General features: G+C 40.1%; 1 protein-coding gene across 4 annotated transcripts; it reads right to left on the reverse strand.

Moving 5' to 3' along the window:
• Positions 1–806: 806 nt before the first annotated feature.
• Positions 807–13266, reverse strand: csnk2a2b (casein kinase 2, alpha prime polypeptide b). 4 transcript variants are annotated; one of them, XM_064930170.1, is made up of 12 exons: positions 12335–13266; positions 9974–10079; positions 8767–8868; positions 6194–6244; positions 5824–5883; positions 5604–5687; positions 5117–5227; positions 4880–4981; positions 4234–4334; positions 1897–2045; positions 1698–1780; positions 807–1288 (listed from the first exon to the last, which is right to left on the reverse strand). In XM_064930170.1, exons 1-11 carry the CDS (start codon positions 12436–12438, stop codon positions 1704–1706), a joined length of 1047 nt encoding a protein of 348 aa, XP_064786242.1. In that variant the 5' UTR covers positions 12439–13266; the 3' UTR covers positions 807–1288; positions 1698–1703. The 4 variants fall into 4 exon arrangements, with proteins under 4 accessions (XP_064786242.1, XP_064786240.1, XP_064786243.1 ...); XM_064930168.1 differs by having other exon boundaries at positions 6194–6286; XM_064930171.1 differs by lacking the exon at positions 6194–6244.
• Between the last annotated feature and the right edge of the window lie 3441 nt (positions 13267–16707).

Consider the following 16707-nt stretch of genomic DNA (forward strand, 5'->3'; position numbering starts at 1 on the left):
GCTACTCACGGGAACCAGAACGCAGTAAGGCACAGGGGTCAGGCGACACACCACTGGCCGACACCACTGGCCTACACCACTGGCCTACACCACTGGCCGACACCACTGGCCGACACCACTGGCCGACACCACTGGCCGACACCACTGGCCGACACCACTGGCCGACACCACTGGCCTACTTACAGTAAATGTCACAGCATGAATGCCTGTCAATGTGGGTAAAAACACAGTGAGATGGATAAATATACCCAACAACACAACAATCAGAGATTGAAGTCTGTCCAAATATAACCAAGGGAAAAGGATCAAAACACAGATGAATAATAGGTCTTCATGCTGCGATGTGACACCCTCAGAGTGCCCTTCCTAGTAGTCACACTACTGTCCTGAGTGTGGTAGCAAGGTGTGAACCAGACACTCATTTGTCGGAGGTTTTCAGGTATCTCCTCTGGTTTCCTGAAGGCCGTCGTTCAACAGATAAGTGCACAAAGCCGAACAGATTACACTGGTTAGCACTGATGGTTCACAATGGATGGTCTGTCAAAACATTTTGGCCATTTCTAGGTTGTGCACATCTTGATGCCAAGCCCATTAACGGTTGTGGTGGCAACTTCCTCAGCTATTGTCACATTTGTCACCTTCCTCAGCTATCAATGGCATTGATGACAACTGTTCTTTGACCACCAGATACAGGTAGTATTTGTAGTTCTGTATGATGAATTACCCCTTTCAAATATACTGAAAGACAGTATGAATAACAATATGCTATGGCGAAATATGACCAATTCATGACACAAACACATTAATATAAAAAAAGTATTATTTTTATTCATATTATCATTCTACCTAAAGCAGAGAAAAGGTCCACCATAACACTTTGGTACTACAGTGTGTGGAGTCTGAGCATAGGCCTGCCAAGTGGCTGAACACTGAACAGACAGACTGACCAAGGAGGGGGCAGGCTCACGTTCCTTTTCATACTCCATGTTTAGTTAAACGAGGGAGGGGGGCCAAAGGGGGAGGGGGTAATGACAGGGAAGGATACTTTTTTTCTTGTCTTTGAACATTTTCTGTTTACCTCCTGATAGGAGGAGGGGGCAGAGAAGAACAGGGGCAGCAGTGAGACACCAAGCTCATTGGTCTGGCTGCTTGACATGTAACTGGGGCAAGTTAACCTCATACTGACAAAGAGAAGGTGTGTGTCTGGTGTCGCTCTGATCCATTGTCACTGTACACTTGAAGAAGTTTCTGCCACAAAGGGCTAAAAAGTCGAGTAACAAATGTTCTTCTGAAAGATAAAAAGGGAAGAGAAATTATACTGTTTATGCGCATTCATTTTATAGAATATTAAAGTCATTTTATTTTAAAAGTTTTAAATAGAAACTTTAACACAGAGCATTAGGCCCGACAAATGTGATTTACAGTACAACTGATTTGTTTTTGATTCTCATGATTCAATTCACAGTGATTGAACCGAATCCCAAACACTACAATGGTGAAGTGACTCATACGATTTGTCATAAGGAATCGTTGAAATAAATATATTAATGAGAATCAAATTAATTCGCTGTAATTATTATTATTTATTTTTGGAGAAATTGGGCATCTGTTATACAGTAAATCAAATTCGTACGGCCTTAGAACAATTTAAAACAATGGAACAATTTAGAACAAGTGTTTGTGATTCTTTCACTCACCTGCTTTCATCGAGCCGTAGTGGATCCACTGGACACCATATTGCCATCCGCATTAGAGAGAGACTGTTCCTTCAGCACAGGATCTGTGTAGAGGAGTCAACATGTTAAAGATCATGTCACCTTTCATCAATGCACAATAACTGACACTCCACTAACAGCAGAGGTAGTCAGCAGACGTGGTTCAGGTTGAGCTACTCACAGAAGTAGGGGTGCTCCATGGCCTCTGTGGCCGTCAGTCTCTGCTGATGGTCGTAGCGCAGCAGCTTATCCAGCAGGTCCAGAGCCTCAGGGCTAACCAGGTGCTGGTTCTCGGTCTGGACAAATTGCTCCCAGCGTTTCCGCGTCTGTCTGGGGGGGGGGGCGACACAGAGAGCCAGCTTTAATACCTCCAGTCACATACAGGGCCTTCAGAAGATATTCTCACCCCTTTTCTTTTTCCACATTTGTTGTGTTACAGCCCCAATTTAAAATGGATTGAATGGAGATTTTGTGTTACTGATCTACAATACTCCATATTGTCAAAGTGGAATTTGGTTTGTATAACATTTTAGAAATTAATAGAAAATGAAAAGCTGAAATGTCTTGAGTCAATAAGTATTCAACCCCTTAGTTATGGCAAGGAGCCTAAATAAGTGTAGGAGTAAAGAAAGTGCTTAACAAATAGCATTATAAGTTGCATGGACTCATTCCGTGTTCAATAATAGTGGTTAACATGATTTATGAATGATTACCCCATCTCTGTACCCCACACATTAAATTATCTGTAAGGTCCCTCAATCGAGTAATACATTTCAAGCACAAATTTAACCACAAATACCAGGGAGGTTTTTCAATGCCTCAAAGGGCACCGATTGGTAGAAGTGTTAAAAAAAAACAGGGATCTCAACATGAAGCCAATGGTGATTTTAAAACAGTTACAGATTTGAAAACTGAGGATGGATCAACAACATTGTAGTTATTCCACAATACTAACCTAAAGAGTGAAAAGAAGGAAGCCTGTGCATAATACAAATAAAATAATAAAATAACAATGAGGCTTTATACAGGGGGAACCGGTACCGAGTCAATGTGCAGGTGTACAGGTTAGTCTAGGTAATTTGTACATGTAGGTAGGCTATGCATAAATAATAAAAAATAACGAATATTAACATTTGATTTTCTATTTAACTAGGCAAGTCAGTTAAGAACAAATTCTTATTTACAATGGCCAAATCTGGACGACGTGGGCCAATTGTGCGCCGCCCTATGGGACTCCCAATCACAGCCGGTTGTGATACAGCCTGGAATGAAACAAGGGTGTCTGTAGTGACGCCTCACGCACTGAGATGCAGTGACTTAGACCGCTGCGCCACTCGGGAGCCCCTAAACAAACAGTGAGTAGCGGTACTGCGTCAATGAAAATCCTCAATGCATCCTGTTTGTCATGCATCCTGTTTGTCATGCATCCTGTTTGCAACAACTTAATTAATACTGCAAAAAATGTGCCGAAGACATTAACTTTTTGTCCTGAATACAAAGTGATATGTTTGGGGCAAATCCAACACAACTTATTCCACTCTTCATATTTTCAACCATGGTGGTGGCTGCATCGTGTTATGGGTATGCTTGTTATCAGCAAGGACAAGGTTGTTTTTTTAGGATAAAAATAAACGGAATACAGCTTTAAGCACAGGCAAAATCCTAGAGGAAAACATGGTTCAGACGCTGGGATACCAATTCACCTTTCAGCAGGACAATAACCTAACACACAAAGCCAAATCTACACTGAAATTGCTTACCAAGACGACATTGAATGTTCCTGAGTGGTCTAGTTACAGTTTTGCCTTAAATCGGCATGAAGATCTATGGCAAGACTTGGAAATGGCTGTCCAGCAATGATCAACAATCAACTTGACAGAGTTTAAATATTTTTTTTAAGCAAAGGGCAAATATTGTACAATTTAGGTGTGCAAAGCTCTTAAGAGACTTACCCAGAAAGACTCACAGCTGTAATCACCGCCAAAGCTGCTTCTACAAAGTATTGACTCAGGGGTGTAAATACTTATGTAAGAGAGATATGTGTTTCATTTTCAATACATTTGCAAACATTTCAAGAAACATGTTTTCACTCTGTCATTATGGGGTATTGTGTGTAGATGGGTGAGATTTTTATTTTATTCTATCCATTTTGAATTCAGGCTGTAACACAACAAAATGTGGAATAAGTCAAGGGGTATGAACACTTTCTGAAGGCACTGTACAATATTATCGTCACCTGGGAAATTATGTTTCCTTTTCTGGAACTAGTGGGCCACTGTCTAGCAGCTATTAAAGATTGTGTCATGCATAAGAACAGCCCTTAGCTGTGGTATATTGGCCATATACCACGCCACCTTGTGCCTTATTGCTTAAATATATCACTAATAGAATCAATCTTGTAGTGGGGCATGTTGAAATAATTTATATCCTACAACTAATTCAAATGCTTCCTCATTACCAGGTAAATACCAGTAACCCTTATTTCCATGTCTCAACAGCACTCCCTTTTGGTACTCACTGGCCAAGAAGGTCCTTGAAGCGTGGGTCCAGTTCAATGTGGTATTTGCGCAGGTACCCAAAAAGTTCATCTGTCCCCAGGACTTTGGCAATTCGGACTAGCTGAAATGATAACAGTGACAATTTCACACAAGTGTTTGGGTTTGTCTTAGGGAATATTTTTCCATGCACAAGCTAATTTGGTTAGTACATGTTATCATCAGGTAGTGAATGTGTTATCTACTCTAATAGATTGTAGCAGTCAGTTTTTCCCCTAGGATTCTTTTACGGAGCAGTGTCAAAGTTAGTTTCCTGCAATTCTACACGTTGTCGTGGGGATGAGAGAAAATGTATCAATGGGGACCCAATGCCTGTCTAGTTGTTATATCTGGTTTTAAGTTTACACAGAAACGGTTTACCATCCCGAAAAGTCTTTTCTAAAAATGAGAAATAAAATAAAAAATTGGAGTGGCGGCAACGATTTAACAGTAGTGGCCCGCCGTTGCTCAATAAATATAGGGGAAACACTGAGTCAGTGTTGGTTGAGGTTGAGATTACACAAGTTAGTAGTAACATTGGGTTGAATAAGTTCGGTTGTAGTGAGACTAAAGTTTGGTGGTGACAATAGAAGGGGAACATCTGTTGAGTGGTTATAGTTAGTGGGATACCTGGTCATAATTGTCCTGGCCATGGAAGAAGGGCTCTTTCTGAAAGATCATACTGGCAAGCATGCAGCCAAGACTCCACATGTCCAAACTGTAGTCGTACATCTGACAGGAAATCACAGAATGCATCAATACACATACAGTTACCAATAACAATGAAAATCGGTACACAATAACATGGCAAATGTATAGAAATACCAATTGTGTCTGTGTGTTTGCTTGCATGTGCTGGGGATTTACCTGGTAATCCACCAGTAACTCAGGTCCCTTAAAGTAGCGAGATGCTACTCTGACGTTGTATTCCTGTGCAGGATGGTAGAACTCTGCAAGGCCCCAGTCTATTAGACGTAGCTGCAGCACAAATACAAACCGTGGCGCGTCACAATGTAAACCGCGGCGCGTCACAATGTAAACCGTGGCGCGTCACAATGTAAACCGTGGCGCGTCACAATGTAAACCGTGGCGCGTCACAATGTAAACCGTGCGAGGGAAATTGCTAATGGAATTTATGCAATCTTATGCAATCTGATGCCATAAGAATATTGTATTTGATGAAGACTAAAAGAGTTCAAACACCCATTATAATGGTGGAGAAATAGTCACTTTAGACAAATATCTGACACATTTCTGTAAGCGTTGTAGACTTTTCAAACAGAGAATAACATCCAACTCCTAGAGCTTTCTGAGGACCCAACATCTCATAAGAAAGGTGAAGAGCTCCCCCTACCTTCCTCATCTGGTGGTCAATCATGACATTGTGGGGCTTGACATCACGGTGCATTATCCCCATACTGTGGCAGTAGTCCAGAGCCTGAGAACACAAATACCCACATCATGTCAGAGACAGAGACACATTGGCTTGACACCACAAACTAACCCCACAGTTAGGAAGGTGTGAAGGTGGGACTAGGATGTGAAAACACACAGGGTCAAACTGTAAGGCTCACCTTAAGTAGTTCATACATGTAAAAACGGATATCAAAATCTGTTAACTTCTGGTAGAGCTCCTGGGCAGAGAAGAAAATCAAGTTTTAAATTTAATTTGCAGAAAGAAAGTATGTGATGCATGCATCCATGATGAAGAAAACACAATTTACCTAAACACTTTCAACCAACCAAAAAAAAAGAGACAGACAGGACAGACATATTGAGTGGAAAATTCTCTGCACAATGCAATAAGTCATTGCTACCAACATGGTATCTGAAACGGTATAGCCTAATAGGCTATTAAAAAAGCATTATGGGTGAAATGATCAAGATTCCCACTCACTACACCATCCCATACCAGTGAAACCCCATGCCTAGAGATGATTCTACCTTAAAATCTGTGTTATTGATGCATTCAAAGACAAGCGCAGGCGTTCGGGACTGTAGAGAGGTTTGAGAGAGAGGACAAATAGAGGAAAAAATCTGAGAAAGGTGGAAATATTCAAATCACATTAATTGATAAAGCAAACATCAAAAATTACATTATGCTACGAGCCATACAGAGTTGAAGTCGGAAGTTTACATACACCTTAGCCAAATACATTTAAACTTAGGATTGAATGTCAGTAATTGTGAAAAACTAGTAAAAATTCCCTGTCTTAGGACAGTTAGTATCACCACTTTATTTTAAGAATGTGAAATGTCAGAATAAAAGTAGACTGATTTATTTTTATTTATTTCATCACATTCAGAGTGGGTCAGAAGTTAACATACACTCAACTAGTATTTGGTAGCATTGTATTTCAATTGTTTAACTTGGGTCAAACGTTTCAGGTGGCCTTCCACAAGCTTCCCACAATAAGTTGGGTGAATTTTGGCCCATTCCTCCTGACAGAGCTGGTGTAACTGAGTCAGGTTTGTAGGCCTCCTTGCTCACACACACTTTTTCAGTTCTGCCCACTAATTTTCTATAGGATTGAGGTCAGGGCTTTGTGAAGGCCTCTCCAATAGCTCAACTTTGTTGTCCTTAAGCCATTTTGCCACAACTTTGGAAGTATGCTTGGGGTCATTTTCCATTTGGAAGACCCATTTGCGACCAAGCTTTAACATCCTGACTGATGTCTTGAGATGTTGCTTCAATATATCCATATAATTTTCCTTGCTCATGAAGCCATCTATTTTGTGAAGTGCACCAGTCCATCTTGCAACAAATCACCCACACAACAACATGGTGTTCTTCGGCTTGCAAGCATCCCCCTTTTTCCTCCAAACACAACGATGGTCATTATGGCCAAACAGTTATATTTGTTTCATCAGACCAGAGGACATTTCACAAAAAAGTACAATCTTTGTCCCCATGTGCAGTTGCAAACCGTAGTCTGTAATTTTTATGGTGGCTTTGGAGCAGTGGCCTCTTCCTTGCTGAGTGGCCTTTCAGGTTATGTCGATATAGGACTTGTTTTACTGTGGATATAGATACTTTTGTACCTGTTTCCTCCAGCATCTTCACAAGGTCCTTTGCGGTTGTTCTGGGATTGATTTGCACTTTTCGCACCAAAGTATGCTCCTCTCTAGGAGACAGAACACTCCTCCTTCCTGAGCGGTATGACAGCTGCGTGGTCCCATGATGTTTATACTTGCGTACTATTGTTTGTACAGATGAATGTGGTACCTTCAGGTGTTTGGAAATTGCTCCCAAGGATGAACCAGACTTGTGGAGGTCTACAATATTTTCTGAGGTCTTGGTTGATTTCTGTTGATTTTCCCATGATGTCAAGCAAAAAGGCACTGAGTTTGAAGGTAGACCTCGAAATACATCCACAGCTACACCTCCAATTGGCTATAATTATGTAAATTAGCCTATCAGAAGCTTCTAATGCCATGATATCATTTTCTGGAATTTTCAAAGCTGTTTAATAAAGGCACAGTCAACTTAGTGTATATAAACTTCTGACCCACTTGAATTGTGATACAGTGAATTATAAGTGAAATAATCTGTCAGTAAACAATTGTTGCAAAAATTGTGTGTCATGCACAATGTAGATGTCCTAACCGACTTGCCAACACTATAGTTTGTTAACAAGAAATATGTGGAGTGGTTGAAAAATGAGATTTAATGACTCCAGCCTAAGTGTGTGTAAACTTCCGACTTAAAATGTATACTGCGAGGGAAAGGTAGAGCAACAAGTGGCTTAAGACCCACCACACAGCAGAAGCACATCAACATAGATAAAACATAAAAGAATATAATAGCAATCACATCCCAATTTGGTCCCGGTTGCAATTGCAATCATTTTGTAATTAAAGATAAGCCATGTCAATGTTAGCCTCAGTAATTCCCATTATCATAATTCCCATCTCTGTTATTGTAGGCAGCAGCATAGGGAATAGGTGATGAAGAATTGCATGTAAGCAATTATTTGAGGAGGTAATGTTATCGGTTGGGCATCTTCCTTGCATCCATAAACATTATTCTCAAAATAACCCTGACAAAATGTAAAAAAGACTGCGTCCCGTATCCCCACGAACAGTTAATATCAAGGCTGCCATGCAAGAACCAGAGCATCTACCTGCTTTCAAATCGTCTGTCAGTTAATTAGCTTAAGACTTGAGTAAGATGACTAGTTTGCAGAACTTTCAAACAGTTTAAAGTGAACCTCACTGAAAGAATATCAAACGCATTCACAATAAGTATAATGTGCTGATATTAGAAAGGACGTCAACTGTAACTGTAAAAATGTTGATAAGGTGTGGTCTTTCCCCTTCATTAGCCAAACCTTCATTTTGTGAGGATAACATTTGCTATCTTTGCAAGCATAAAAGGTATACTGACAACACCGAAGCTTCAATTCAACAGCCATTATATGTATAGGAACACTGACAAAATTGGTTTACAATGTAAACAAATCTGATCTCAGGTGACTAAGAACTAGAAGCTAGAAGAAAGTAGAGCTGTAACATACCACAGGGTCTTTCACTGTGTCCACCAATCGGATGATGTTGGCTCCACCTCGCAAATTCTCCAGGATCTTGATTTCACGCTTGATTTTCTTCTTCTTGACAGGCTAATTAGGGTGATGATAACAGAGACATCCAATTAAACCAGGATGTAGCCTAAACATTTGATTGTGCAGGATGTGATCTCATTAACAACAGTGGTAATAGTGAAAGCATCAGCAAGAGGTCCACTTTTCCTCCCATGTCACCATATTTCAATCTGTTATCCTGTCTGAATATTAATTGGACAATGTGATGTGGTACAGTGGGGTCCATAATTATTGGCAATCTTGATAAAGATGAGCAAAAAAAGACTATAAAATAAATTAGACAAATACTGAGCTATATTGTATGCTCGAAAAAATCTGAAATTATATTATTTATACTATTGCAATTGCTCAGAGAAATAGATGTTTTTTTTTATTACTTGTTTAACAACATCTAAAGATAGGAGTCAAAATGATTGGCAATCTGATAAAACATTTTAGAAAAAGGCTTAGGGTCTTTATCCTCTCAAGAGGAGAATGCTACATGTATTGAAAACAGGGGTGCTAATAACTGAGCCCTATCTTTCTTTAGAATTTTTTTGTATTACTTGTTAAACAAACTGTCTTTCTCTGAGCAACTGTATTTTTAATATTTTTAAGCACCGCACTTTACTTCCCTCTGCCAAGCTTCCGCACCAAGTGGTAGACTTTCTTCCTGGTTACTAGAGGGAAGCTATTTTGTATGCTAAAATAAAAAGGGAAATTATATACTTTTATACTAATACAGAGAAAGGCATTTTAACAAGTAATATAAAAAAAAAAACTTTAAAAACGATAGGACTCAAAATTATTGGCACCAGTTTTTAATACTGTCGCACTCTCTTTTTGTGAGGATAATGACACAGCCTTTTTCTAAAATGTTTTATGGGATTGCCAATCATTTTGACCTCTATCTTATTTAGATGTTTTTTATTACTTGTTAAACTAAATTATATATATATCTTAATTTTTTGAGCATACAATAACGCTCAGTATTTGTATTATTTATTTTATACAGTATTTTTTGATTATCTTTATCAGGGGTGCAAATCCTTTGGACTCCACTGTACATGTTTAAATAAAACAGACCACTCTTTCATCACTTCTGGAGCATTCAGAAGTGCAAAGCAGGCCTTCAGCAACTTACCTTGAGGATCTTGACAACCACCTTCTCATTGTTGTTGATGGCCTCAAAGACCTCACTGTACTTCCCTCTGCCGAGCTTCCGCACCAACTGGTAGTCTTCCTGGTTACTAGAGGGAAGACGGAGAAGAGATTAGTCAGCACATATCAAAGCTGCAGGCTAAGATTAAATCTAGACTTGGTTTCCTCTATCGTAATCGCTCCTCTTTCACCCCAGCTGCCAAACTAACCCTCATTCAGATGACCATCCTACCCATGCTAGATTATGGAGACTTCATTCATAGATCGGCAGGTAAGGGTGCTCTCGAGTGGCTAGATGTTCTTTACCATTTGGCAGTCAGATTTGCCACCAATGCTCCTTATAGAACACATTACTGCAGTCTATACTCTGCATACCCATCGCAAGACCGACTGGTTGATGCTTATTTCTAAAACTCTCATAAGCCTCACTCCCCCCTATCTGAGATACTTACTGCAGCCCTCATCCTCCACATACAACACCCATTCTGCCAGTCACATTCTGTTAAAGGTCCCCAATGCACACAGATCCCTGGGTCGCTCCTCTTTTCAGTTTGCTGCAGCTAGCAACTGGAACGAACTGCAAAAACAGTCCAGTTTGAGGGTCTATCTCCATCTCTTCATTCAAAAGACTCAATCATGGACACTCTAGGTCCAAATCTAGGTCCAAAAGACTTCTCAACAGCTTCTACCCCCAAGCCATAACACTACTGAACAGCTAATCAAATGGCTACCCAGGTGATTTGCATTGCTCCCCCCCCCCCCCTCTTTTACACTGCTGCTACTCTCTGTTATTATCTATGCATTGTCACTTTAAGTCTACCTACATGTGTATATTATATATTACCTCAAGTAACCGTTGCCCCCGCACATAGACTCACTGTGCCGGTACTCCCTGTATATAGCCTCACTACTGTTACTTTACTGCTGCTCTAATTATTTGTTACTTTTATTCTTATTTTTCACTAAACACTTATTTTTCTCAAAACTGCATTGTTGGTTAAGGGCTTGTAAGTAGGCATTTCACTGTAAGGTCTACTACAACTGTTGTTGTCATGTGTTGCTGCCATGCTGTTGTTGTTATCTTAGGTCTCTCTTTATGTAGTGTTGTGGTGTCTATCTTGCCGTGATATATTTTTATTTATTTTTTAATCCCAGCCCCCATCCCCGCAAGAGGCCTTTACCTTCCGGTAGGCCATCGTTGTAAATAAACATTTGTTCTTAACTGACTTTCCTAGTTAAATAACGGTGAAATAAAAATACATTTTAAAAAATGTAAATGAGAAAACAGATTAGTCAACATTTTATTCCACATCCTTCCTTCCCATCACAACACTCAAGGTATAGAATAGGCCTCGATGGAAAGAGGTTGAATCTTTTAGAAACAAGACTCATTTTCCCAGTCAATGAAAGCCAGAGTGACATTTCAACCACAGAGAGGGGTCATTCCGAGTATCCATCTTTTTGAGGGCCCTTGATTATACTAATGAATAAGACCAGTGGTGCTGTGACAACCCTATTTTGTGCATCGAACTGAATATATTAAACTAGTGGTCTAATGGAAACAGATTCAATTCAAGGTCTAGTCAATCTTCAATAAAGTGCTGCAACTGTACAGACATGTAATTAAGTAATTCAAAGGTTGTGTCTCATTAACAGCTTCTGTAAATGTAACCAAATTGTAACCGAATTAGCTAGAAAAATCTATATATGCCATGTAAAGTATATATGTATATATGCCATGGCTATGTAAAGTTTTATGAAATGTGGGAAACTATGTATCTACTGTTGTATGATTCACAAGCATCATTTGGTGCTGCCTCAGCGTCAGCTGCCAGCAAGGCCTCCTCGATCTCACAGATTGATGATTTTCCCATCCCACGCCAATCTGAATGTGCTTGGCGCAGACTCACTTACTCAAGCCATGAACGTTCCCAACAAAACCTTGTTAATTAACCAAGCTTAATCTCCAAAATACATTATTTTCCAAATATAGTCTTCAAAGTACGTTCGTATTATGCATTAATTATGATAGCTAGCTATCTAGTCTGATATTGCACCCGCCCACACAGAACCAATGCAATGGGACAATATATGGCCACAGATTCGACCATAATGATAATCCATGGTGGTAGTAGAATATTCTGTTTTGGTAGCTACCTGTACATCGTGTTGAGTGGATAGAAAATATGAATAGCCTGCAGCAATAAACTATGAAGGACATAAAACAAAAACAGAAAACATATATGGAGATCATATATTTGATAAAGCATTTGGCAATAAAATACTAAATAATGCATTATGACGTTTAGAAATTCCAGCCAGACAAAAAAATAAAACACTTTACCTCCAGTTAGGCACGTGGGTTTCGTAGTCCCAATATTCCCTGCTCTTCAACGTGTTGACATCGGCATACACCCGAGATTTACTGCCGGCCGCCGGGCCGGGCATGGCGAGCACCGGAGCCCGGTCTGTTTTGAGGATTCGATTGCCACAGAGCTCGTTTGGTACTTGGAAAGGGAACACAGATCACCGTTCTCTTGTCGGAGCCTCTCTTTGTCCGAGTAAGGTGGTTCCTATTATCTTATATTTCCCCCCGCGAGAGATGACCACAGTGCGCTGCGCACCGAGGTTGATGATGGATAAGGGGAGACGAGGGCCGTTAGATACTGCTAGTGTTAAAAGACGTCTGGGAGGAGAATGAAAATGGAGTGTTGAGGTAGAAAGCCAAATTCAAGAACTGCCACTATTTACATAAAATAAAAGGCAAACATTTTTATTAAAAGTGACCAAAACACTGACCGATATGCCAGGCATGGCGGTTTTACGGATCAAATGATTGTGGTTTAAACCCCCAACCCCCTTGTGGGCCTTAAAATCCCGAATCCGAAACTGGGTTCCTACCAGAGTACACTCTTCTTGTTATGGCCCTCCCAATGCAACAATCTTCCAGCGGGGAGGAATTGAACGGAGAAGTTGGGTTTTACAGCTCACCCCTAACTATGGGGTATTGACGAGTCGCTACAGCCGGTTGGAGATGGGTGGAGTATAAATACATTTTGTTGGCTACTATGCTAACTCAGTCAGAATCGCGCCACCGTTGAGCGCGGTGCAATGCACCCACGTGGGCCCGTGGCATATGCAATCGGAGTGAAGACCACCTACAAATTCGCTTGAAAAACCTGTTGGAGTTCGGGTTTTGGGGCTTTCTTTTAGACCCCCCGCCCCCGCCCCCGGTCCTTATTCCGAACCGCAAGAAACCGGATTGCGATAGAAAGTGCACCCGGAAACGAATATCATCTGGATAAACCAAATATAATTTTGAAGAGATGGGAAACTCCATTGGAATCGTATTACCGGCCATTGTGTACGTCGCCAATCACCCGGTGTATTATGGGTTATTCTGGAACAAGGAGAGTTCTCCTTCAACGAATGAATGGGAGTCAATTGGGCGCTAGTGAACAATACGTGTAATATATTGTTGTTTTAGGTCTCTCTTTAAGTAATGTTGTCTCTCGTCGTGATGTGTGTTTTGTCCTATATTTATATAGGAGGCCTTTTGGTAGGCCATCATTGTAAATAAGACATTTTTATTCACTGATTTGCCTAGTTAAATAAAGGTTCAAATAAAACATTACAAATATTTTCCGAGATGTGAGATAATTAATTTGTTCTCTGTAATATCGTGTGGTTGTGGAATCGTGACGTTACATGCTTTCGAGGGAAATAGGCAGGTTTCTCAATTTATGCCGCGTCCACATCGGCTAGTCAGCACTAAAAAACTATATTACTCGGACATGCGAACGCTTGGTAGTTATACTCGTGCCTCGTTCAAGGAATAAGCAAGTAGAAAATGTTCGATTTTCCTAATTCCGACTCGGAGTGCGTTCGTAAATTCAATCTGGTTATCTACTACGATTTCAATGCGCACTCGTCTGGGTGTGCCAGAGCGCAGAATAACTGATTCATTTACGAATGCACAACACCAGTTAAATATGACCAGTGTCATTAAATGGCAACACGTAATTAAATTGTTGCCAACAGCACTTTAACAGTCACCAACTCCATAGATAACATGAAAACATCCTAACCAGCTTTGCTTGGGCAAGTAAAATGGTCAGTGATTTGTGTATGGAAGTTGCTAGCCAACTTTAGCCAGTTATTTTTTATATTTTTTTATATTTGTAATTTATTTTTTATTAACATCAAATCAATACATAAAGCACATGAGTGAACACAAGCATACATAGATTACAAACAATGGACAATCGAGCTAGGGGGTAACTTTAGCCAGTTATCTTGGATGCTTGACTGCCGTTGTGAGGTCAGAATGCTAAAATCAATCCTACTCATTGGCCAGAGCGTCCGGTGTGCGCTCGCAGAGCGAAACGGACAATCTGATCATGCTCTGACCATGCTCCCCCCCCCCCCCCCCCCGTGACGCAGCATGACAACGTGAATCCGATTTGACAACAGTCTGTGGGTGGGGCGTTATACGTTCCTCCATTCTTTTCGCAATGGGATTTCTATCTCCTCTTTTCTCTAATATCTCTGGATAAATTTGTGGAACGGCCACGTGGCTCCAGGTTTAGAAAAGGCTGCAGTGCCGTCTAGTGTGTCAATGCATTGTAAATAATTACTCCCATCATTGATCATTGACAATTTCATGATATCAAACCATTAACATTTGTCTAGAGACTAGGAAGATATACTTATTCATAAATAATGGGAAATGTAATTTAGTTGCGAGAAATATTGCCTTGTTTTTAAAGAAAAATACTATAAAAAAGTGACTATGTTTGTGCTGGAACATGATCATAATGATTATCAAGATTTTAAGTGCTAACAATTTTGTCCTTGTATTTAGACCTATCAAACACATTATCTAGCTGTATATGTATGACAGTCCAATACATATATTTCTTAGAGCTCTATGTATGCCACGCCACAATGGGCAGTGCTAGGAATATTGCACTGGGACCTTAGTGTACTTCAGTGACTGGGACAGGTTTTACATGGAGAATAGCCTCTCATTTTATTATGCGTCCACCTGGGTTCTGTGTAGCTTAGTTATGCTAATATATTTGACCCCAGTGTATTGCAGTTAATTTCGAATTTGACTTAATTAGTCAAATATCTTTGAGTAGTATACAAGAAAAAAAAACATAGAGCCCCAAACAGTTCGCAATAGAACATATCAGAGGTGGGCATCGTTTACTACCTAATTATCGGGATCATCTGGTTACCACCGGTGTTTGGAATACATTGAGCTCGTTAAAAAAACACCATGGGACGACTATTCACACAGGGGGGTGTATTTGTGAAAGGTCCGCCGTGGACCTGTGTAAACTATGTGATCATATTGGAGACAGGTTTATAGCAGTGAATGTCATCTATTAATTTACTGTTTTAGCATTTCTAATTATAAACCATATAACAGCCAGGGAAACAAATTGTCCCCATTTTATTATGAACATTCCGATTTTTTTGCTAATTTGTTAAGATTTTCTTGTGATCTAAACAAAACAACTTATTTTACTCAAATAGAGGTTGAAATAAATGGTGTTTCTTTGAAAAGATGGGCCTGGCTGACATGAAAAATACATTAAGGGGAAAGTATCCCAATTTGTAAGTCGCTCTGGATAAGAGCGTCTGCTAAATGACTTAAATGTAAATGTAATGTATCCACAGACTCAGAGGCTGTATAATTATTGTGCAATTTATATCTAACGGCTTCATGTCATTTTTTTCATTCATTATTTTGGCATTAGTGCATAAACCTGAACTTTAGGGCCTAACCAATAGCCTACATGCAAATTGCCAAATGCTTTTGGGGACAGGCAGAAAAAGATAACGTTGATCCACAGAGGGAAAAAGGAAAATGTCAGAGTTTAATTCAATAAGAGAAAATCTGTTAGATGAAGAGTTGCAAATGAAGGGAGGGCCAGAAAAGTAATGTTTGGCAAAGATTTGGTGAAGTGGTTAAAGTAGACCCAGTGGCATGCATGCCAAGGGAAGCCAGTGGATGTTCTACAGTGCTACAGTGCTACAGTGCTACTTGCAAAATATTCTGTGGACAGATTAATCTAAATTTCAGTTGTTTGGAAGGAACACACAACACTATGTGTGGAGAAAAAAGGCACAGCACACCAACATCAAAACCTCATCCAACTGTAAAGTATAGTGGAGGGAGCATCATGGTTTGGGTCTGCTTTGCTGCCTCAGGGCCTGCACAGCTTGCTATCTTCGACAGAAAAATGAATTCCCAAGTTTATCAATACATTTTGCAGGAGAATGTAAGGCGATCAGGCGGCCAATTGAAGCTCAAAAGAAGCTGGGTGATGCAACAGGGCAACGACCCAAAACACAGAAGTAAATCAACAACAAAATGGCTTCAAGAGAAGGAAATATGACTTCTGGAGACGCCCAGTCAGAGTTCGGACCTCAACCCGATTTGAGAGCGGTTCACACCAGACATCCCAAAAATATTGCTGAACTGAAACAGTTTTGTAAAGCGGAATGGTCCAAAATTCCTCCTGACCGTTGTTCAGGTCTGATCGGCAACTACAGAAAATGTTTGGTTATTGCTTCCAAAGGAGGGTCAACCAGTTACAAAACCCAAGGGTTTACATACTTTCCCACCCTGATCTGTGAATGTTGACATAGTGTGTTAAATAAAGACATTAAAATGTATAATTGTTTGTGTGTTGTTAATTTATG

Source organism: Oncorhynchus masou, chromosome 22, assembly GCF_036934945.1.
Source record: "Oncorhynchus masou masou isolate Uvic2021 chromosome 22, UVic_Omas_1.1, whole genome shotgun sequence".
Taxonomy (NCBI): Eukaryota; Metazoa; Chordata; class Actinopteri; order Salmoniformes; family Salmonidae; genus Oncorhynchus; species Oncorhynchus masou.

Coding starts and splice junctions, on each gene's coding strand:
- csnk2a2b (XM_064930168.1), bottom strand. CDS start 12,438: ATGCCCGGCCCGGCGGCCGGCAGTAAATCTCGGGTGTATGCCGATGTC. Junction 10,080..12,334: donor ACCCACGTGCCTAACTGGAG/GTAAAGTGTTTT, acceptor TCTTCCCTCTAG/TAACCAGGAAGACTACCAGT. Junction 4,982..5,116: donor AGTTACTGGTGGATTACCAG/GTAAATCCCCAG, acceptor ATTTCCTGTCAG/ATGTACGACTACAGTTTGGA.